Source organism: Ursus americanus, chromosome 23, assembly GCF_024610735.1.
Source record: "Ursus americanus isolate L20-20 chromosome 23, mUrsAme1.1.p, whole genome shotgun sequence".
In the NCBI taxonomy this organism is placed as follows: domain Eukaryota; kingdom Metazoa; phylum Chordata; class Mammalia; order Carnivora; family Ursidae; genus Ursus; species Ursus americanus.
In genome coordinates this window covers 33679811-33703219 of record NC_142149.1, presented here as the reverse complement: position 1 = coordinate 33703219, position 23409 = coordinate 33679811, and the positions used below count along the sequence as shown (strand labels likewise).

Below are 23409 nucleotides of genomic sequence, written 5' to 3'. Positions count from 1 at the left end.
GGAATTCACGATTCAGATTTAATGTTTCATAGATATGTATTTGGTATTTTTATCACTTTCTTTGGAAAGTAGGGGGACGGTTGGCAGTAGGAGGATTCTTTTTCATATTATTCTTTTTTGAACTTTTTACTATGGAAAATGCCAAGCATACACAAAATTAGAAAATAATAATATAATGACTCTCCTTGTGCCTGTCATCCAGCTTCAGCAATGATCAACTCATGACTAATCTTGTTTCATCTACAATCCTACTCCTTACCCCTTCCCTGACACTGTATTCTGTTTAAGTTCATCCCATTTTGATAATGGATAGATAAATGTCCATCCATTCTGGTGTCCTTACTTAGTCCGGACTCCAAAATTCCATTCACTTAATACTTACAGAGTGCTTATTCTGTGACAGGTACTAGCCTGGGCTCAGCATATATAGAATGCAACGTGAACTCTTGAAAACATTCTCATTAAATACTAGTTAGTTATACAAGGATGTAATTTCTCACTTCTCTTTACACACTTTCTAATGTCTTTCAATTACCCTAGCTTTATTGGGGGAAAAAAGCCCGAAGCCACCTGCTGGTCCTCCCTCCCCACCCCCTTTGTTTTACTGACTCATCTTCCATTCTCAACCTGCCTCACCACACCCAACCATGTCAGCCTCCTAATAATTACCAAAACATTTTCCTTATGCTCCCACTTCAAAATCTTTGTACTTGATAGTCTCTTTGTGACACTTCCCCCTCAGATATCTGCATGGCCTATTCTCTCACCTCTTTAAAATCTTCTCCGCCCTCAGCTCCTTTCCAAAGTATGTCCTGACCTTTAGATATTTGTCCTTAGTCACCTTCTTGACTACTATTTATAGAGGGTTTGGAGGACCCACTTGTTCTGTTCTCTATTAAGAACTTAATATGGGGGCGCCTGGGTGGCTCAGTTGGTTTAAGTGTTCGATTCTTGATTTCAGCTCAGGTCATGATCTCAGGGTTGTGAGATTGAGCCCCACGTTGGGCTCTGTGCTCAGTGGGAGTCCGCTTGAGATTCTCTCCTCCCTCTCCCTCTGCTCCTTCCCCCCGCTCGCTCTCTCTCTAAAATAAATAAATAAATCTTTTTAAAAAAGGAATTTTATTTATTTATTTATTTATTTATTTATTTATTTATGTATGTATTTATTTATTAAGCATTTTATTTATTTGACAGAGAGAGAGACAGCCAGCGAGAGAGGGAACACAAGCAGGGGGAGTTGGAGGGGAAGAAGCAGGCTCATAGCGGAGGAGCCTAATGTGGGGCTCGATCCCATAACGCCAGGATCACGCCCTGAGCCGAAGGCAGACGCTTAACGACTGAGCCACCCAGGCGCCCCTCAAAAAAGAATTTTATATAAAATTTATTTATTGAAAAGATAACAAATGGTTTAGGAACAAAGCCTTTTGCAAACATAAATTTACTTAATAGTTTTGCAGTATACACCAAAATTATTCCCAAGAGGATGCTTAAATATTAATTAGATAATTATTATGATGCTCTTTTCTTCATGATAATTGTTGAGAAGCGTAAGGAATTAAATGTTATGCTTTGGTGATCACTGATGTTTTGTGCCAAATGCCAGCATACCTCTTAGAAGTAGAACTATGATTTTGAAAAAACAGTAGCTAATCGTTTTCACCTCTGCAAATCTTACACTTTAATACTATTTATCCCTCTCTGAATGGTAGTTGATGGCTTAGGTACCACTTCTCCACCAGCCAGTTAAGTAAGTTAGGTTTTTTTTGAGCGCGCATCCTTTAAAACCTTGCCCTAGGTTCTTCTCCTCTATTTCACTAAGATTTAGTTCTTCAGAATGCCTTGTCTGGCAAGAGTGCAGTGAGATTAGTATTCTCGGTCACTGCTTGTGAAGGAGTATAACTCCTAATAAGCATTAAGAGATTTAAATATGTTTATATCCTTTTATTTCGTTTTTAAGAATGTAGCCTAACGAATGTAGCATTTGTAGATGCATACACACCAGTTTCCGGGTGATGGAAATTATGAGATAATTTTCTGCATCTCGTTCTTTTCTATTTCGTCTTTTTTAAATACTCATATACTTTTCTTCCTCCTTTTTTCCTTTTTTTCCTACTTCCCCCAGTACTTCACTGCTTTATTTCTCTGAGTATTAAAATCATAAATAGGGGCAGAGAGTATGAGAAATCACTTTGTCTTCTGCTCAATTTTTCTGTGAACTTAAAAGTATTCCAAAAAAATAGTCAATTTTATAATAAAAATAAATAAATACTATGGGACTTTAAAAAGAAGAGGCTACGTTTTGGGGGGGGTAATATTTGGTTTATAGCAGCAACTCAATGTTTGTTGAATAATTTTATTGCTTTGACTAAGCAAAGGTTCTTCTTCATATGAGAAAATAGGCGCTTTGTATTTTAAGCCTATATTCTACTACTTAAGAATTGGGGAAACTACTGAAGTACCCAAGAAAATGAAATATTTCTTTGGATAAACGAAATGTTTCAGGAACTAGAAGTATTTTTAAGTTAAAAATGCATATTTATGGCTTTTAATTTATATGAAACTACTAAATAGACTCTTCAGGAATCTTGATGTTTGTTGTAAAAATTCCTTCCCAAATTATAGGAACTGCATCAGATTAATTTCTTTGTTAGTTGGAGATGATTGAAATGTCCTGAATCCCAGAGCATGTGTCATGGGATTGTCACTCCTCCTTCATGTCCTCGTGCTGCTGAGGTGCAGTTGGCTGTTCATTTCTTTTACACTGATATCTGTCCTGACGAAATTCCTGGAGATAACTTTCCAAAGTGTACTCTTACTTGGAGATCTTTCTTACTCCTAAGAAATTGAGTCTTTCTTGTTCACTAATTATTTGAATTGCCTTGTGCATTAAATGTCATATTTTATCTTAGAAATTAACATAGGATCCAGGATGGTTGCAGCCACATGAATTTTTTCACTGCATGGGTTAAACTTGTTTAAATATGCTTTCTTTCTCCTACAGTGGTTCCCCCTGGAAGTCCGGGGCCCATTACTCGGCACGGGTCCTATGACAGTTTAGCTTCTGACCATAGTGGACAGGAAGATGAAGAATGGCTTTCTCAGGTAAAGCTCTAAAATGTTTGGCCTGTTAAAGTGACAGAAAACAGAAATCCATTGTCCGTGTTTGTTCTTGAATTCTAAGAACTTAAAAGTTATTTTCCTTCGAGGAAAATGGGCGGAATTGGGAACTCTTTGTAGGATCTCCAAGAATTCATCAGTTGTCTTTCCATATTAAGAATTTCTTATAAATACTGCTGCAAGGATACATATACATATATTTTATATGTATTATATATATATGTGTGTGTGTGTGTGTGTGTGTTGTGTGTGTACATTAACTTTCATACAGAGGGCATAAAATATACATAGCTTTTAAACAATCCATTTATATCCCTTGAACCTTGGGTTAATTTAGATGGACCGTTTGGATTAAAATGAGAATTGGCCTTGTTGAAACCATGAAGCCATTCAACAATGTGTGGGCTCTGTTTTGTGGAGCCAACATTTTCTGAAGATTGGGCCCGTACTCCGACTAGGAAAGGTCAGCCTTCTAATCTGCACACGTCCTGATCGTGCCCAGCTGGGCTCCTTTCCTCGGCTCCCGTGCTGCTGCCTCCAGTGGTCTCTGAGCCAGCCAGTCCTGTGACAGCTCCAGCTGACCCTTCCTCCCCTTGCCAGGTGAAGCTGTCTTCATCTCACGGGCTTTGAAATAAAAGATACTTGGGCAGATTTCAAAATGATGAGATTACGAATGACTTCATTACAAATGCTGTTATGTCTGCCTCCAGTCTGACATCATTTGGTGAAGTTAATGACCTGTCTCAGATTACCAATCCAAGTGGCTTTTCACCAGACAGGTGCCTCTGTGGAGGCCCGTGCAGTTTCACTGCTTTCTCGGGGAGGGGAGCCTCAAAAACTAAAGGGAATCTGGAAGCCGGGGCATTAGATTGTTTCTAGGTGACATAGGTTTCATGACACTTCAAGTACTCACGGGAAGCCCCTTGAAGGAGGGTCGATGCTTCGGTTCCTGGTATACGGAGGTGCCTCCTTCCTTGAGGATACCACGGGGGAAAAATGCTGGCAAAGAAACCACTGTCCTTCACTTCAACTTTTCAATTAGAAAAAGGGGTAATGTGTGCTGTCAGTGCGAAAGTATATACAATATGTTTGTACTGCACACAACAGGAGAGTGAATAGGAACATCTGGCCGTCGCCTCAGTGAAATTGCATAGGCATCTGTTTACCTCTCGGCTCTGTGACACGGATGGTTTTGAGCTTAAAATACACAGAATGCTTTATCTGTGGCCTAATTTACATTGCAGAATACGACTACTTGAATCAGAAATCGCTGTCCTAAATCTGAGTATTTTTCGCCCTGTGATTAGTGGGAATGTGAATATTGTTCCAAGACCATGATGCTTTTGCCCTTTAGGACTTACCAAACACAGAGCTTCACTCTGTGAACCTTTTCAGTTATGTTTTGTTAAGAATTCATCACTGCAATCAGAGAAATGTGATTGAATATAAAAGAACTCAGGACAAAACTAAGGCGCATGGGAAGTCAGTTCCATAAAGTGTATATCCAGACGTGGATGTAGCAGTTAAGGACCTGGAGAGGTAGTCTTTCACCAAACGTTTGCATATTTCGTCTCTTCATCAAGTTACTCATGTATAAAATCATATGATATGTTTATCTTCAGATCATACTCTGTATCTTCTACTCTCTACTTTGTCTTTAAAGTCTTTCATGTTGGCACCATTCCCTATCCCCTCCATAGAGCATGAAATTCCTAAACATTTTAGCATTACTGTTTTGCAGCTCTTTAAATACCTGTGTCGATGTTCGTGGTAGTGGAGGAAACAGTCTAATTAAATAATGGTATTTTGAAGACCAATCTAGTCTGAGAGAAAGTATATAAGACTCTCTTCATTTAAAAGTTGATTTGGGGGATTTTGAGGGTAGCATAGTGAAAATTATAATATTTAATTATGGAAAGAAACTGGCTTTGGGTGTTGAAAATGTTTTCAGACCTCTTCTTTTCCTTGGATAGTTCAAGAACAACTTCAAGTTTGTCATGAGCTTGGTCCTCAGTGAAGGAATTACTTTTAATCTGTGGATTGATAGGTGTAGTATTCAGTGCATGCCCACAAAGTGGTAAGTACTGTCTGGAATGAATAAAGAAGGTAGTCCCTAGGGAGTTGATGATAGTTATATGAGGCAGGCAACTGGTCCTTTTACTCTTTGACTTTTGTGTTGTATATGTGTGTGTGTGTGTGTGTGTGCGCACGCACACGTGTGAGTGTTCACACCCGTATAAATACATATACACATATGCACACAAAATGAATGTTTTTGTTTATTTTGGTAAAAATCAATAGAATGATGTAGAGAACGTGCATATAGGCTGTGATTACCTTTGCCTTTTGATTGTGGATGCCCCGTACCTCTCCCACTTGGTTAAGATGGGCTTGGAGGGTGTTCGGAGACAGGATGGGGGAATCGCGAAAGGCTCTTCAAAGGAGGTCGTAAAACATTTGAATCATGATTCATAATCTGTTCCAGGTAGAAATTGTAACACACACTGGACCCCACAGACGTCTGTGGATGGGTCCACAGTTCCAGTTCAAAACCATCCATCCCTCAGGCCAAACCACAGTCATATCATCCAGTTCATCCGTGTTGCAGTCTCACGGTCCAAGCGATACTCCACAGCCCCTTTTGGATTTTGATACAGATGATCTTGATCTCAACAGTCTCAGGTAAGAAATAAAACTAGGGCATGATTTGACTGGATTAATATATTCATTTTTAATGAGCATCTTAGGTAATATTGACATTTTCCCTTTTGGCACAGTTTTATGGTGCAAAATATATCCACTGTAGCTTGTGATTCATTATTATTGCTGGGAATCTTATGTGGGATCTCCTTACAGTCAATAAATATTTGTGCTTCAGATGGTATGTCCCTAAATCTGATATTCAGTGGTTTTTTTTTTTAATCTCATTTTATGCTGCCTTCCTCATATTTCTAACTGCTTAAAGTCTGAGGGTGCCCTCCTTTCCCGATACTGACACTTCATCTTTCAACTAACCTTCATCTGAATCCTGCTTATTCCTTCTTTTAGGCTTTAAAAAGTTTTTGAATGAGAAAGAACTGATATAAATTCACTTATAGTTTATCATATATATCATATATAAATATTCATATATATATATATATATATTCATCATATATATTTTCTGACCCTCACTTGTAAGAATCATAGTACAAGGCGTACGATATATGCTTTTTATTATTAAATATTTTTTCTAATGCAACTGAGAACTTTTTGACTTTTGTAGTCTCAGGTTTGCTTACCAGTTTAATTTGTTATATCCAGACCTGACACATTCTGGTACAACAGTGAAGGGCTCAGTCTAATGCAATGTACTCTCCCTTTCCTTGTCTTCTCTTATAAAAAGTTCTGTGATGTGTCTTACTTGAATCTAAAATAGACCTTTTTCTTACATCTCTTTAAAAATTATGGAAAAATGTGTCCCAATTATATATTGGAAATATGTTTTTATATACCTCTGTCAATATCTGTTTGTCTAACAATACAAAAGCTATTGCAGAGGTGGATTAGGCCTAGATGTTTCTTCCTTAAGAATTATTCGCGGCGGGGCGCCTGGGTGGCTCAGTCGTTAAGCGTCTGCCTTCGGCTCAGGGAGTGATCCCGGAGTTCTGGGATTGAGCCTCACGTCAGGCTCTTCCGCTGGGAGCCTGCTTCTTCCTCCCCCACTCCCCCTGCCTGTGTTCCCTCTCTTGCTGGCTGTCTCTCTCTCTCTCAAATAAAATAAATTTTAAAAAAATCTAAAAAAAAATAAAATAATAAGAATTATTCACGGGGTGCCTATCTGGCTCAGTCTGTAGAGCATGGGACTCCTGATCTCAGGGTTGTGAGTTCAAGCCCCACATTGGGTGTAGAGCTTGCTTTAAAAATAAAAGAGGGGCGCCTGGGTGGCGCAGTCGTTAAGCATCTGCCTTTGGCTCAGGGCGTGATCCCGCAGTTCTGGGATCAAGCCCCACATCAGGCTCCTCTGCTGGGAGCCTGCTTCTTCCTCTCCCACTCCCCCTGCTTGTGTTCCTTCTCTTGCTGGCTGTCTCTCTCTGTCAAATAAATAAAATCTTAAAAAAAAAATAAAAAATAGGGGCGCCTGGGTGGCACAGCGGTTAAGCATCTGCCTTCGGCTCAGGGCATGATCCCGCTGTTGTGGGATCGAGCCCCACATCAGGCTCCTCTGCTGTGAGCCTGCTTCTTCCTCTCCCACTCCCCCTGCTTGTGTTCCCTCTCTCGCTGGCTGTCTCTATCTCTGTCAAATAAATAAATAAAATATTAAAAAAAAATAATAAATAAAAATAAATAAAAAATAAATAAAAATTAAAAAATAAAAATAAAAGAGTAATTCATATAATGGAACATGTCTCCTATAATTCCTTTTTCAGAGGCTTAACTTTTTATTTGTTTGCTTTGTACTTAATTTCTTTCTTTCATACATTTTTGCTTTTTTTTTTTTAAACCTAGCATGTCTTCCAGCTTTTCAGAAGTAGAACTTTTCCCCCCAAGATGTCAGGCAATAGTAACAATACTGAGTGCTAGACCAGTTTTCACTGATACCAACTGTAAAATGTAATCCAGTGTAGATAGTCCATTTTTAGGAAGTTATCAGTCCTCGACTTAATGATTCAGTGTGTAGTCATTCATGTTTATAAGTCATGTGGGTACTCAAATGTTAATACTAAGGCATTTAAAATAGACAATCCATTAAACTATGTTTATTCTCTTTATTGAACTATTCACAAGATCCTTTTTTTTTCCCTGATGACTGTCACCTGGTACTATAATAAGCCCTTGTCTCTTTTCTCTGGAAGATATCTCTAGGTCTCCTATATACACAGCTCTGTTCCTTTGCTTTGTGACCTCCAGCTTGCTTAAATGACTCTTTACTTCAGACATAGCCCTTCATCTAAGAACTCTCTAACTTGCTTCTTCAGACAGCTACTGTCCTCAGTCCTTTCTAGAATTTTCCTCAGGGGCTTCCCTTTTTCTTTACACTAAAGCATTCCTAGTATTCGTCATTTAAATGATTTTAAACTGTACATATTTGATTAGAATATTGTCCTTTTGTTTTTGTTTTTTAAATAGGCTCCATACCCTGCGTGGGGCCTGAACTCACGACCCCAAGATCAAGACCTGAGCTGAGACCAAGAGTCAAATGCTTAACTGACTGAGCCACCCAGGCATCCCAAATATTGTCCTGTTTATTGGATACATTTAAACTTTAGATACCTTTATCCTGGGTCACAGGCTTATACTTTTTTTTTATTGCTCTTGTAATTTATATTTAAAAATGTGAGCATAGGGGCCCTTGGTTAAAACCTTAACTTCCATTAGAACACAGTTTTGATGGGAAATTCAGATTTGACTTACATCATTTGAATTTTAAGTGGCCTCTTTAGTACCATTTCCTGCTCAGCATCCAATTAGAAATCAAGCTATTTATATTCCCCTCATTCCTGTTTCCGATTACTCTGAGTGCTTCACCTCTATTTCTTCTACATTTCTTTAGGCTTATGTACAATGGCACTATGGCTGCTGGCCTTATTTTCTCCTTTAAATTGTAAAAACTTTATTTAGATGTTTTTTATTCATCTGACCCTTTACACCTGGTACCCTGTCCTGTACACCATAAGATATCATTAAGAATTATGTGGTGCTCTTTGGAAAACAGTGTGGAGGTCCCTCAAAAAGTTAAAAATAGAGCTACCCTATGACCCAGCAATTGCACTACTGGGTATACCCCAAAGATACAGACATAGTGAAGAGAAGGGCAGTATGCACCCCAATGTTCATAGCAGCATTGTCCACAATAGCTAAACTGTGGAAGGAGCTGAGATGCCCTTCAACAGAGAATGGATAAAGAAGATGTGGTCCATATATACAATGGAATATTACTCAGCAATCAGAAAGAACGATTACCCAACATTTGCAGCAACATGGACGGGACTGGAGGAGATTATGCTAAGTGAAATAAGTCAAGCAGAGAAAGACAATTATCATATGGTTTCACTCATTCGTGGAACATAAGGAATAGCAGGGAGATCGGTAGGAGAAGGAAGGGAAGAATGAAGGGGGGGTAAACAGAAGGGGGAATGAACCACAAGAGACTGTGGACTCTGGGAAACAAACTGAGGGTTTCAGAGGGAAGGGGGGTGGGGGGATGGGCTAGCCTGGTGATGGGTATTAAGGAGGGCACGTATTGCATGGAGCACTATACGCAAACAATGAATCATGGAACACTACATCAAAAACTAAGGATGTACTGTATGGTGACTAACATAACATAGTAAAAAATAAAAAAAAAAAAAAGAATTATGTGGTGCTGTGATAGTCTGCCTACCTATATCCTAACCTAAGTGGGGAACAGGCAGGTACAGAGTTGACTGTCATGTCCATAAGGGAGTCAGGGGTGGCTTAAACTCAAGGCAGCTCCTTACTTGGAGCAGGGATTTAAACTGTAAAAAAGGTCAATGAAATATTTATTTTTAGATCTGAGAAATAGACCATGTAGAAGAAGCTGAGGTACAAAGTCTAGTTTTCTAATCAAGATTAGCTCCTTTTACTTCATTATTTTATTTTTTCACCTAGTTAACATATCCATCAGCTCACATATTTAGCATATGTATGTTGTGATTATTTTAGTGAGGACATCTAAGTTTTAATCTTTCATCAAATTTTAGTTACATAATACAGTGTTATCAACTATAGTCATCATGTTATCCATTTGATCCTCAGACCTTATTCCTATTATTTTAAGTTAAACATAATTCACACAACATAAAATTCACTGTATAATTCAGCGGTTTTTAGTATATTCACTATGTTGGGCAGTATCCCTGCTGTCCAATTCCAGAACATTTCCATCACCTCTGCCAGTTTGTTTTTATTTTTGTCATTTTTATTATGGAAAAATTTCAAACATATATAAACATATTTAAAGTTAAAGAAAATAATAGGATAAACGCCTGTGTATCTCTTGCCAGCTTCAACACATTAATTCGTGGCCAGCCTTGGCTCACCCCACCCACAACTCTGGATTATTCAGAAACCCTGATACAAATTGAATTAATAATAGGAAATTTATTAGCCCACTTAAGTTGTTTAGACCAGGAGGGGGCTTTACTTTGGATGAACTGACCATGTCTAACTGTCTGGCTTCTTATTTCTGTTAAGAACCAGAAAACATCTTTTCCAGACATTTCAAATAAGCGGCTCCTCTTTTCTCACTGGCCCAAATTCGCTTAGGCCTGCCCATTGTGGACCTGATTAATCTCTGCTGTGAGGTGATGGGATTACTATGACTGGGGTAGCAAAACCAGCTGGGGTAGAACAAAGGTTGGGTGGTACATGCTGTCCTCACTAGCAGCGAGGGGTCTTTGTTTTCAGTACTTCCAGCTTCCAGCGTTGGGTCAGATGGTTCTTTTTTTCACACATTAAATACACAAACATTTAAACCGTGCTTTCAGTAACTACTCTTTTTCTGCAATCTTTCTGCAATCTATTCATGGCATTTCAGTCTTCTGTAATCTGTCTCATGGTGTTTATCAACCTCTTTTCTTCCATCAGGATCCACTGGGAACTCTATGCTTCAGCCAAATCATGCTTCTCAAGCTGCCCTGCATTTGTGAGGCTTAGTTACTGATCCAAGGGTCTGCTTGTTCTAGCTCTATGCTTAAGGAGCACCTCTTTCTCCTCTGCATATATATATCCTATTACCGTATACACATCCGATTCCTGTTCCACCTCCACAAAATCTTTCAGTCTGCTGTGGACCATGTAGTCATTACCCCGTTTTCTCATTCTGAGCTTTTATTGCCTATTTCACTCATTTTCACACTTCCCTTTTGCATCAGTCGTGAATGTCCATATGCTAGACCACATACGTACACATAGACCTTCTAATTCATGTCTTGTTTCTGCCTGTTCCTAGAATAATACTGACACACGTTTAATATTCAGCAAATACTCATTGAATGAATGAATTACCAAAAATGCATGCTTATATTGCTGTAACAGGTTTTTATTCCTCTAAGTTGCCTGGGCTCTCAGATCTTCTAGTCACACAGATTTTTTTATGTTAATAGTATTTATCTAATACAGCTGGAAAGAGACTCTTTGCATTTATAGATTTATCATTCCTAAGCAACTTGAAATTATATGTAGTAAATTGCAGTTTTGCTGAGACTCTAATTGATTCTTACATGCTAATTGGTAATTTTATGGAGGTAACTCAGTTAGCTAATAGCGATCCTAGCTAAACCTGTGGCCGCCACATTAACACAGCTTTGTTTTCCTATGCTTCTTGTCATAATTAAAGTAACTCTCATTCAGGATTGTAAGGGAGTTGCTCAAAATTTTGTATCTAGTATATATGCTGCCTTTTATGGCAGGTGTTACTAGCTATGGTGCTATTCATGAATTTGAGGAGTGTTGAAACTCTTCATATCTGTCCCTTGGAAATGTCAAAGGTTTTGGTATAAAGTATTTTGTTTCCTTTCCCATGCTACTAAGTTTATCCCTTTCAATTAATGTCAAGTTTTCAACCCCTTACTTAAAATCTATTGAGTAACTTACAAAGAGGAGAAGAGGTCCGGAGTGTAGGGAATGTTTGCAGTGCGTTAGCTTTGTGCAAGAATTAGGGACTGCAGTTCCCTTCTTTGTCTCGTTTTAGAATGAATGGTTCTTTAATGGATTGGCCTATTCCAGCATTCCTGATTTAAGGTCTGTTGTAGCACGCGACAGTTTTGATGCCGGTAACATATGTGAATTAAATTAAATTGCCTTGCAGGATCCAGCCGGTCCGCTCTGACCCAGTCAGCATGCCAGGGTCATCCCGTCCAGTCTCTGATCGAAGGGGAATTTCCACCGTGATTGATGCTGCCTCAGGTAGAAAATCACCTCCAAAATCTGTGCTGGATAGTTCTGTGCATTTTAAATTTCTTTTCCTGCACAATGGAGAGAATGATATTTTTTGCCTTCCTCTTTTTGTTTGTTCGTTTGTTTGGGGACATGCGTGCATGTTGTGCATGTATGTATACGTGTGTGTGTGTTTGTTAAAACAATACTGTGCCTCCATTTGTTGCTAAACAATGCCATGCGTTTAAGTATTGTTAAGGTTGGTGAATGATGCAGTGGGGTTGGCACTTGATTAAATGTAATGAACACAGTATTGAAGGCTACAGGGTTGATGACTGTTTTGCCTTTGATCTCTCAAATGTGGAGAAGCGACCTTGACAGAGAACGTAAATACAATATATGGATTCAATTTACTCAACCTGTTGAGTATCAAAGTGCCTGATCTGTGGAATTGGAGAGTCCAAGTGCCGTAGCTTAAATGGCTTTATTATTGAAAGCATAAAGTTTAGAAATTCATTAACTTAACTTTAGTCTATCTATCACAGTTATTAACCTCCTCTCCTTGGAACCAATCCAGGAATATGTATCATTAGTACCTGGGAGTAGATCTTTGCCTCTGGAGGTGATAGTGGCTGCATTAGTATCGTCAGACTGTTTTCTGCCGCGTCTGCCAAGTATAGACCTGTTTATAATGAGACATTCTTCATCTCTAAATGTATTGATAAAATAAGGACAGTGATGCTTTCTGTTATGGTGCAGCTGCAGAGCATCTGAAGAGAGCAAACAGCAGGGTTTCATCAAGAAAAAGTCTCTTATGAGTAGAATTATTAAATACTCGGCATTAGTCAAACAGTTGAGTCAGAGAGGATTTTAATCTATAGCAATTTCAAAATCCCCAGAGACTGCTGATTTGATTGAGGCTTAAACTGTGAAAGAAAATGGAAACAAACACAAAACTGATTTGCGAAGGTCACTTTTAAAAGACCAAAGCTTCTGTTTCTGATTCTGTGTCTGGATGTATTTTCAATTTTTGAAAGCTAACCGGTTTTGTACATTTCCTTAGCTTTCTGATCTTTTTGTCAGTGGATTGTACCCTGTGTCTGATTTAGCTGTCCACATCCAGGGCTGTGTCTTCATTTTTAATGTAGACTCTTACTTTAGAGAGCTCATACTTGTCCCTCTGCTTTCTCTTGGCAACCATGGTTCGTCCCCTGGAAACAAGCACAGAAATGTGTGAAGTCTCTATCCTTGCTTCCCTGCATTGAATGAAATATTGAGATGGGCGACTTGAACAATAAATCTTTTTGATAGTTTCAATCTGAGAATGCTAACAGATCCTGCTCATCTGGAATTATCATTTAACCATCGTGAATCCTGGAAGCAATATATTGTAACCTAAAGTATTTGATTCAAGATTACAGTAGTAGCCTTTGTTGGGGGGTTTTAACATTCTTAAACTGTCCTATGATGAATGTTTTAGAGTCAAGTGACTCCCAGTCAAGTGAAACACACGTCGCTAAAGCAGTTAAAGGTATTATTAAAAGTTGACATATTCAGCGCTCTACTCTGAGGTAATACGCCGTATTTATCATGTAGTACTATCTCAGTTTTAGCTCTTTGTCAGGTTACATCTCATGCCACAGATAGGAATTTCCGTGAACTATTGGCAACCATCATTTGACTTCAGTCTGCTGCGAGAAGAGTTTTTAAATTGATGTTTGAAAAAGAAACTAGATCTTTGCTCCTTGATTTACTTCCATTTGCATCAGAGACGCATTGTAGGAGATTCTAGGGTATCGTTCTACAGCTGTGAGCCTCTGCCCGAAAGTACTAATCTTTTGAGTAGAGAAAGGACTTCTTGGTGACTAAGCTCTGTTGTTATTTTTCTAAGCCTATTTTCATTCCAGAAAGCCATAGTTCCTTTCTGAGACAGAGCAATGAAATGTGTGTGCCGCTTTCTCTAACTTTGAGCTAAAGAAACCCCGTAGATGAGGAATTGGACTGTTACGAATAATTCTCTACTTCTCAAATGGTTTGGATCCCTTTTGTTCAACGCATTTTTTAAGTGAGTGAATAATGTTTTGTTGGGGAAGCTTAATCTACTCTATGTAATAGGAGCGCTGTTGTAACAGACTTATTTTTCTTTTGATATTTAGGAAGACTAGAGACTAACTAGTTTGGGTTCCTTATAAAAAAAGGAGTGAATGGGAAAATTCTGCTTTAGGTTCTTGTATTAAAGAGAGTCTAATAAATGTGTACAAGTGCTCGTGAACCAGGAAGTGCTTCTCTGATTGTGACCCATGCATTGGAGTCAGCTGCGTGTGACGAAAATGGTTTTCTGGAGTTCGGATTGCTTTTGCTTGGAGATGGGACTGCTGTGGCACCTCCTCTGACTGGGCTCCCCTGCTTTGTCTTACCTTCATTCAGCTTCTACAACTAAATGTATTGCCTTTTTAATTGTTCCTATGGCACATTTTATGACTGTCCTTCTATTCTAGTGGCAGCTCTTACTCTTGTCTAAACTCGTGGTGGTTTAATTATTTTTCATATGATTACCTTTCAGAGGCATAGAATTTAGAAATTTAATGTGATATGATTAAATCTTTTGACAGTTGTAACAGTCTTCCAAATGAAAATATTTTATTTATACCTGGGGCCAGCCTGTTATGTTGTAGATATCTGTATATTTATCTGGCAGTGTTATTCTGTTGAAACTAAAAGAGATCAGCAGAGCCTTGTACCACTTTTGCTAAGAAATTTTGTCTTTATAATTTCTTGATCATCTAGTGTATCTGTTCTTCACTCCTTCACATGGAAGAACATTTCCTAAAATACGTGTGTTTTTCTTAACTTCAGTGACTTAGGCATGGCATAAATTCTATGCCTTTAGATACCTATGAACCAGCTTCTATCTCTGTATAAATATGTGTATTTGGACTGGCAGATCTATAACTGCTTTCTGAGTAGAGGTCATTCCCATAACATCTGATCTTTGGTGATTCAAAAGGGTACTATCTTACCTAAAATTTTGAGCTTAGATAATTATGAGATGTTGCCTTCTTGACTAAGGAGAAGACCATTCTGGAAGGGTACTTTATAGAATTTTACCCTTATACAAAGGCTACCCAGATAAAAGGAAATTTGAAGGAATCATTCCATTTTTCATTAATATCAGTGTCTCCGAATCATAGATAACACTTCTAGACAAAGTACCTTTTTTTTTCTCTGTACATTCCTTTTGGTTAGGTATCTAAGAATTTTTTCTCATTGTTTGTTCTTTATAACATGTGTTCTTTTGATAAAGGTGTAGGACCTCTGAAGAGAAAGTAGAAAGATAGCTGTCCATGCCCCATTCAAAGTTTGTTTCCCACCTTGGTGACTGATCCTCTTGTTCCCAGACTTGTGGGCTGTATCTGTTGGGTAACTTAATAACAACTCTAAAGTCGCTTTGGAGTCATCCAGACAGAAAGCCTAGAAAGATCTAGTTCATCCTAAGTTTGTTTCTCCTGGTTTGTGGTTTTACTATGGAAATTGATGTTTACCAAGAAAGAACTCAAAGCAACTGAGATTTGAAAGACAGACTTCTGCCTGGCTCATGTGAAGAGCAGACATCTTAGCCAAACTCTACAGAAGTAAACATTGTATAGAGAAAACGTTATTGGAGGTGGTGGGGGCAGCATTTATGTACATTCCTATGGAAGATGACAGTACGAGAAAGAAAATTGTGACAGTTAAGTAAAATGGGTTCTTATCCTTTAGAGCAGGCTTTGGTATATTAGGAATTAGTGTTACAATAAAGGTTTCTATAAATAGGGACCGAGTTCTAGACCTGGTGTTTGTTGTCATTCTTGACTCAAGAGAAATATTATTTTTGTTGTATAATTGAAGTAATCTAAATAATTTCTAAGAAATTCGTTAATCCAGGAGATACTTTTGCGGCACCCAGTTTTTCCCATTATCAAAATAATTTGTTTACTGAAGAAGGTGAGACACTTAAAAACCCAAACTGGTTTGATTTGATTGATTTTTATAATGATCATTTATGCCTGCTTTGACTGATTTTATAATGATCATTTATGCCTGCTTTGACTGATTTTATAATGATCATTTATGCCTGCTTTATGTATTTGACATTTGGTGCATCGGACATTTACAAAAACAAAATAACACTTAGTAGAGAAGTATGGTTGGGTAGGCGACGAGGAGATGATTTAAGTCAAATCTCTGCTAGGAGGGATGTTCATATAGAGACATGCTTTTATTTTACAGAGATTTTTCTGAAGTACTGGGGGAAGAATATTCCTAAGGATTATATTTCACTGTATCTACAGTTGTCATTCCAATCTGAGGCAGAAAGACTTAGTCACTGTGTCCTAAAGCCATCAGAGACACAAGAGATGCTGGTGGTAAGAAGCAAAGAGATTTGTAAGAAACACCGTTTAGTCATTCAATGGTGAGGCTACTTAGCACCATGATTTTAAAAACTAGAGTCGAATGACTGAACCATGACATTGTAATCATGGCCTTGAACATTGCCTGAAACCTTGAACAAGCGATGTTTCCTACCTATCTGGTCTTCTCTGCATCTGTACAAAGAATTTAAGGTCCCCTACGCAAAAAAATTGTTTCACTTTTTCGGGCAGGGATGTGTTCGTTATTTCTTAAAATAATTCTCAGATATAAAGGATATCAAGTTCTTTAGAAATTTTGAGATACTTCTTTGAATACGTGATGTGGTTTTCATTTAGTAGACTTCCAGATATTCTTTGTGATTATAAGGTGACGAAAAGCCCAGGCATACTTGTACCTTGAGTATTCAAAGCCTATGTGGGATCAGTAAGAGGATTATGGATGAGGGCGAAATTAAAAGAAGGCTTAGTCGTGACCTGTGAACAGTCCCTCAGAGGGGAAAAAGGAGGTCAGTAATTTTACTTTGACACTATTTATACTTGAAACAGTTAGCAAATATTCAAACTCAGATGTTAAGATTGGCTTTTTTATTAGAAAAGAGGAAGTTTATGCATTATTTCAACTCTAACCTAATGCGCACCTACTTGTCTGTACAGATTCAAAAATAAGTGTTAGAGATAAGAGCATAGGGAAAAGACCTTATTTTGCCCATGAGGAAGGTGATCGGCCACATCCCTCTCCTTCTGATTTAAATATTCCTTTCATTCTTCTTTCTAATATTTATAGGATGTTAGAAGATGAAATTCAAGTTAACAATGTGGAAAATTTTAGCTCAGCACAATTAAGAAAAAAAAAAGATTGCCCCACTTGAAGATGAAGAAACTGTAAACAGAAGTAGAAGAAGCTGTTGGGAAAGCTTTTTTCTGGTGACACATTGCTTCTTTGAATAAATCTTTGTGTCAACTAAAACCTCGCCTTTGCTTTCTCTATTGCAAGCACCGAGTCCTTGACATGACTTTAAGTCTTTCCTAAGCATTTTGAGAAGGAATTGATGGAATTCTCCCTACTGTTGATATACTGGGGTACCACATATTTACAAGGGGCTTTTTGGCCAAAAGACCCAACTTCTCTTTTTTGTACCTTTATTACTACATCTTTAATACAAGGCTGGACTGTTTATGTAGTCTGTTGCCTGAGACCGTGGTGGCAGAGGGACAATATTGGGGGCAGTATTAGAATTTGTTTAAGTCTGAACCGGGAATTCCATTTGTCTTAGTGACATTAGTGTCAAACTGTTAGTGCCACACTATTTTAAATTGTGTCCAAGAGCCTGAGAGGCTTATGCTTATAGGTGCCATCTATAAACTTAGAAACAAAAGAGTCTCTCTCCATTGAATATGTAAGCCCAGAGAGCAATTAAAAAGCAGCCTGGGACCTCACCCAGGCAACTGGTCGGAACCAGAGCTCATGATAGTCCCCTGGATATTGTTGAAAACTGTCAGAGAAAAGCTAAAGCAAATAATCGAAGTGAAAATAATTGTTCCCGGGAAAAGTCTTGTTTTGGAAAGTTGCTGTAATGGAAAGAATAGAGACTAGTAATTTAGGAATCTTTGGTTCTAGTCTCCACTCTGCCTAGAATTACCTGTTTGGTAAATTGCTTTGAAACCCAAGGCTTTCTTCCATAAGAAATGAAGGAATTGAAGTAGATTATTTCCAAAGCCCCTTCCAGGTACTTTGGGTCACCTTCGAAGAATTTTTTTAAGTTAGGGAAGGTATAATTTACATATAGCAGGAATATAATCATACAACTTGATGTATTTTTATACCTGTATATATCACTACTCGGAACAAATTAGAATATTTCCATCACGCCAGAAAATTCCTTCATGCCCCTTCCAGTCAATATACTACCTTTGACCTAGAGATTATCACTGTGACTTTTATCATCATAGATTAATTTTGTCTATATTGAACTTCATGTAAATGAAATTATCCTATAGATACTCTTTCATGTCTGGCTCCTTTTATTTAATGTTTTTGAGATTCATCCACGTGTTACCTGTGACACTAGTTCATGTTTTTACATTGCAATGTAGCATAACTATAATACAGCCTATTGTCCTATTGTTTTCAGCATTTAGCCTTTTATGAATAAAACTGCTATAAACTTCCCTGTACAAGTCTTTTTTTTTTTTTTGACGTATGCATTTTTTTTTTTTTGCATACGAATTCATATATTTTGAGCATACACCTAGGACTGGAATTGTTGGCTCACAAAGCAGGCATCTGTTTAGCTTTATTAGGAACCTCCAAGAAAGTATTCCAAGAGAACTATACCATTTTTCATTCTTAGCGGTGTATGAGCTGTTCTTGTAAATGTAAACTGAGTTTTAATTTGCTTTTCTCTGATGAATACTGATATTGGGCACCTTGAATATACTTACTGGCCAGTTGGATAGCTTCTTTTGTAATGTACTTATGAAATCTTTCACCAACTTCTATTTGGCCTGTTGTCTTATTGAATTTAAATTCTTTAAATATTTTGGATATAAATCTTTTGTCAGATGTTTTACAAACAATTCCTTTCAGTTTATTGCCTTTTCACTTTCTTGTTGGTATTTTTTGACAGGCAGAATTCCAGTTTTTTCGCTTTTCTGTCTATGTTTTGTGTTTTGCATAAATTTTTTTGCCGTGTCACCCAGACTTGAAGTGATGCTTTCTTTTCTCTTGTCATTGTGTAGTTTTGGCCTTTGCAGTTAGGTATGTGATCCTTTCCAAATTATTTTTTATTATGCTATGAGGCAAGGATCAAGGTTCAGTTTCTTCCATGCAGTTTCTTCCAGCACTGTTGATCAAAAAGATACACTTTTCTTCCAGTGACTTTCATTAATGCCTTTTTAAAAAACCATATTTTTCCTGGATTCTCTATTTTGTTCCATTGATAAATGTGTGTGTGTATCTGTCTTTATACCACTATCATACTGTCTTAATTACTGTAACTTTTTAGTCAGTTTTGAGATCTAGCAGTCTAATGCCTTCCCTTTTGTTTTTCATGTATATCTTGGCTGTTCTAGGTTCTTTGCATTTCCAAACACATGTGTGTCTGTATAGATACCGGTAATTTGTGGTGTGGTCCACTGACCTCTGGAAGTCCCCAAGACACTTTCAATGGGTCTGTGTACGAAAACTATTTTTATAGTAATGCGAAGTCATTATTTGCCTTTCTTTTTTATACTGTGTTGACATGAAGTACAGATGGTGCAGAAGCAATGGTAGATAAAACGGATGGCGTCTTAGCATAGAAAAAGCATAGTACAAACTATGCTTGTAGCTGAAGGTCTTCACTCATAGATTAAAAACAACAACTACTACAATTACTTATAAATGTTGGGGCGCCTGGGTGGCACAGTCAGTTAAGCATCCAACTCTTGGTTTCGGCTCAGGTCATGATCTCAGGGTCCTGAGATCAAGCCCCATGTAGGGCTCTGCACTCAGCCAGAGTCTACTTGAGATTGGCTCTCCCTCTTCCTCTGCCTGTCCCCCTGCATTCTCTCTCTCTCTCTCAAGTAAATAAATGAATCTTTAAAAAGAAAAGAATGTCTATGACATGGGGCACCTGGCTGGCCCAGTCCACAGAGCCTGCAACTCTTGATCTCAGGGTCGTGAGTTCAAGCCCCAAGCTGGGAGTGGAGCCTACTTAAAAACAAAAAAAAAGGAACGTCTATGATACAGTCAAAATCATTGACTTATGACAGTTTTATTAAATTTTGCTGCTTGTGTCCTTCTTTTTAGTATTCTTTATGTCACAGTGGAATTAATGCATGGTAGTTGTCTGGACAAAATGCACTTATGTGATGATTGTAAACTGAACTAGCAACTGTCATAGAATACTATTTTCCTGGAAAGAACGACTGACGAACTTTGTTTATTGAGACTTGGGTATTTGGCAGAAATTTTCTCAAAAATAAAATAAGCCTGATACATCAAAGAAAACAATTGACAATATTTGTTACCAATGATAAAACTCATTTTCAATTACAAATTGGAAATTTGGAAACCATGTATCCATGTATCTACCACTGCTTAACAGGTTCCCAGTACTTAAAGACATTTCTGGTGAGATAGGTGGTGATATGAACTAGTGTCATATTTTCATATCATATAATAATATAAATCCACATTTGGAAGATCTGAAGTATTTTCCCAAAGACCAATTTTATGATATTACAAAAGTATATATGAGTAACAGACTCATTCCAAGTGCAAGAAAGGACAAAGGATTTCCACGTAATAGAGTACAGAAGTTAATTGATATAGTTTCAGGTATAATTACATCTAACTTGTTAAGTGTCCTATCAAAGAAGAATATCCTCAGAATCTGAAAAGGCTCAGGATCTTCATATGCTCCATTCTTTTCCAGTTATATTTTGAACGAGGTCGACTTGTCTTCACCTACTTAACCAAAACAACATATCACAACAGATTGAATGCATAAGTTGATATGAGAATCAATCTGTTGTTTATTATAAAAGTTTCTGTCCAAATAAAGTTAAAAATGTCATCCTTCTCAATATTATTTTTTAGTTTGGAAATTTTTAATAAAAAATTTCATTTATGTTAATGCATAAAGAGTTTCTTGTCTTTTAATGGGTTAGTATGTAAACATTTGCAATGTTGACAGATATTAAACACATAAAACAAAGCTCTTTGGAGATCTCGATTTTTAAGAGAACAAACGGTCCTGACCTCAAAAGATGTTTGAAAACCACTGAGATATAAATATATCCTCATACACATACACATTAAATATATATTCATCTGTACAGAAATTTAGATAAGATTTGATTGAAATCTCGTTGAATCTGTGGATCAAATTTGGGAAGATTGCCATCTAAAAATATTGAATCTTCCAACACACAAACCTTTTATATCTATCCATTTAGTTAGGCCTTCTTTCATTTCTCCTAATATTTGTTACATTTCAGTGTAGAAGTCTTAAACATATTTTGTAAAATTTATTTCAATTATTTGATGTTTTGATGCTAGTATAAATAGCATATTGTGTTTCATTTTTCAGACTTTTTTTCATAGTATATAGAATACAGTAATTTTATTTGTATGTTGATCTTGTATCCAGAAACCTTTCTTTTTTTTTTCTTCCAAGTTTTTTTTTAATCTTCAAGTTTTTATTTAAATCCCAGTTAGTTAACATACAGTGTAATATTAGTTTCAGGTGTAGGATTGAGTGATTCATCAGTTACATACAACACCCAATGCTCATCATGAACAAGTGCTCTCCTTTCTAAATTCGTGTGTTCCAGTAGATTCCTTTGGATTTTCTACTATGCAGTCATGTGATCTGCAGATAAAGATGGTTTTATTTCTTTCTAATTTTTATACCTTTCATTTCTTTTTCTTCTTTATTATATTTGCTTAGACATTCCAGTACAATGTTGAATAGAAGTGAAGATATTGAACATTCTTATCTTTTTCTTAATCTTAGAAAGAAGTGTTTAATATTTCTCTATTAGGGGCGCCTGGGTGGCTCCTCCACTGTGAGCCTGCTTCTTCCTCTCCCACTCCCCCTGCTTGTGTTCCCTCTCTCGCTGGCTGTCTCTGTCTCTGTCAAGTAAATAAATAGAATCTTTTAAAAAAATATATTTCTCTATTAAATATGATGTTGGATGTAGTTTTTTAAATGAAAACGTACATTCTAATATAATATCATTCCTTTATCAGAATGAGAAAGAGATGGATAAAATCCATAAAAGAATGAAACTGACCTTCTAAAACTGAAAAATATATCTTAAATAATTTGTTGAATGGGCTCAATAGGTGACTGGATGCAGATGAAGAAAGGAGCAGAGACTCAGAAACAAGTCAAAAATGATCAAACTGAAATGGAGAAAGAGGAAAATAATGAAATAAAAAAGAACTCAGTGTGAGAAGTGTGTGGGGTAGTATTAAATAGTATGTGTGATTGTTACACATGGGTGACAAGGAGGGAAAGGGCAAAGAAATAAATGAAGGGCTGAGAATTTTCCAAAATTAGTTAAAGACATCAACTCTCCAAGTTTCAAGAAGCTCAGTGTACCCCAAGAAGGATAAGAATGAAGAGAACCATACCTAGATACATCAGAGTCAGACTGTTGAAATCCTGAAATTCTGAAGCAGTTTTAATAACCCTACTATGTTTCTTTATTTCTTAGGTTTATATTTGGGTGAGGGTTTAGCATTTTGACAGAATTAGGGTGATTGTTAAATTTCTTTGGCATTCTGAGATCCCCATCTCCCAGTGATCTAGGGGGAATCTTCAGGATATTCACCATAAGGTAGAAGTAAAAGATACGGAAAACCAATGTTTATTGCTAAACAGCTTTGTGCCCAACACTGTGCCAGGTGTTTTTACATGGCTTCTCTCATTTAATCACTTTTAATTAGGATCACGGGTTCATTTCAGAAATACGCAAAGCGTGGGACCTAAAGACACCTAGCTCCTGATACTTAGAATTACTTAAAGTGCATTATGGTGACACCTCAGATAAGTCCAAACCTCTTTTTATCCTGCCTGATCAAATATTCATTTCAAAACACTGTATGCTGAAATGAGCCACGTGGGAGTTGAAGAGAATCAACTATTCAGGTGGTGAAAATGTGTGAATGCAGCTGGCAGATGAAGTTCCAGTATGATGAATTCCCGGCTTTCCTTACTGCTTCAGGCAACAACTGACAGGCCTGACTGGTCATTGGCTTTCCATTTCTGGCATTGATAGGACTAAAAATTCTTAGTGTCACAGATACTTAAAAGCTGTCCCTGTTATCATGGATACAAACAGTGCTGGAGGGTCCTGATTGCATAGAGATGTAATCAATATGGTCTAGAGTTCTTGACCTGAACCTATAATTATCTGGATGTTATAAAAGGTAGTTTGTTGTTAGAGAAAATGCTTATATTCAGAACTTTGGGGCTAAGTTGTGAATGGAGAGAAGAAAAATAGGAGC

The 23409-nt window shown here is 37.3% G+C and overlaps 1 protein-coding gene across 19 annotated transcripts in view; it reads left to right on the top strand.

Moving 5' to 3' along the window:
* BCAS3 (BCAS3 microtubule associated cell migration factor) overlaps window positions 1-23409 on the top strand; it is a 579161-nt gene that overhangs the window by 310572 nt on the left and 245180 nt on the right. For all 19 annotated transcript variants that reach the window (XM_087854571.1, XM_087854575.1, XM_087854572.1 and 16 more), the window contains 3 exons: window positions 3002-3102; window positions 5603-5799; window positions 11930-12027. In XM_087854571.1, the coding sequence (XP_087710697.1) occupies window positions 3002-3102; window positions 5603-5799; window positions 11930-12027 (396 nt within the window). The remainder of the gene's footprint in view (window positions 1-3001; window positions 3103-5602; window positions 5800-11929; window positions 12028-23409) is intronic.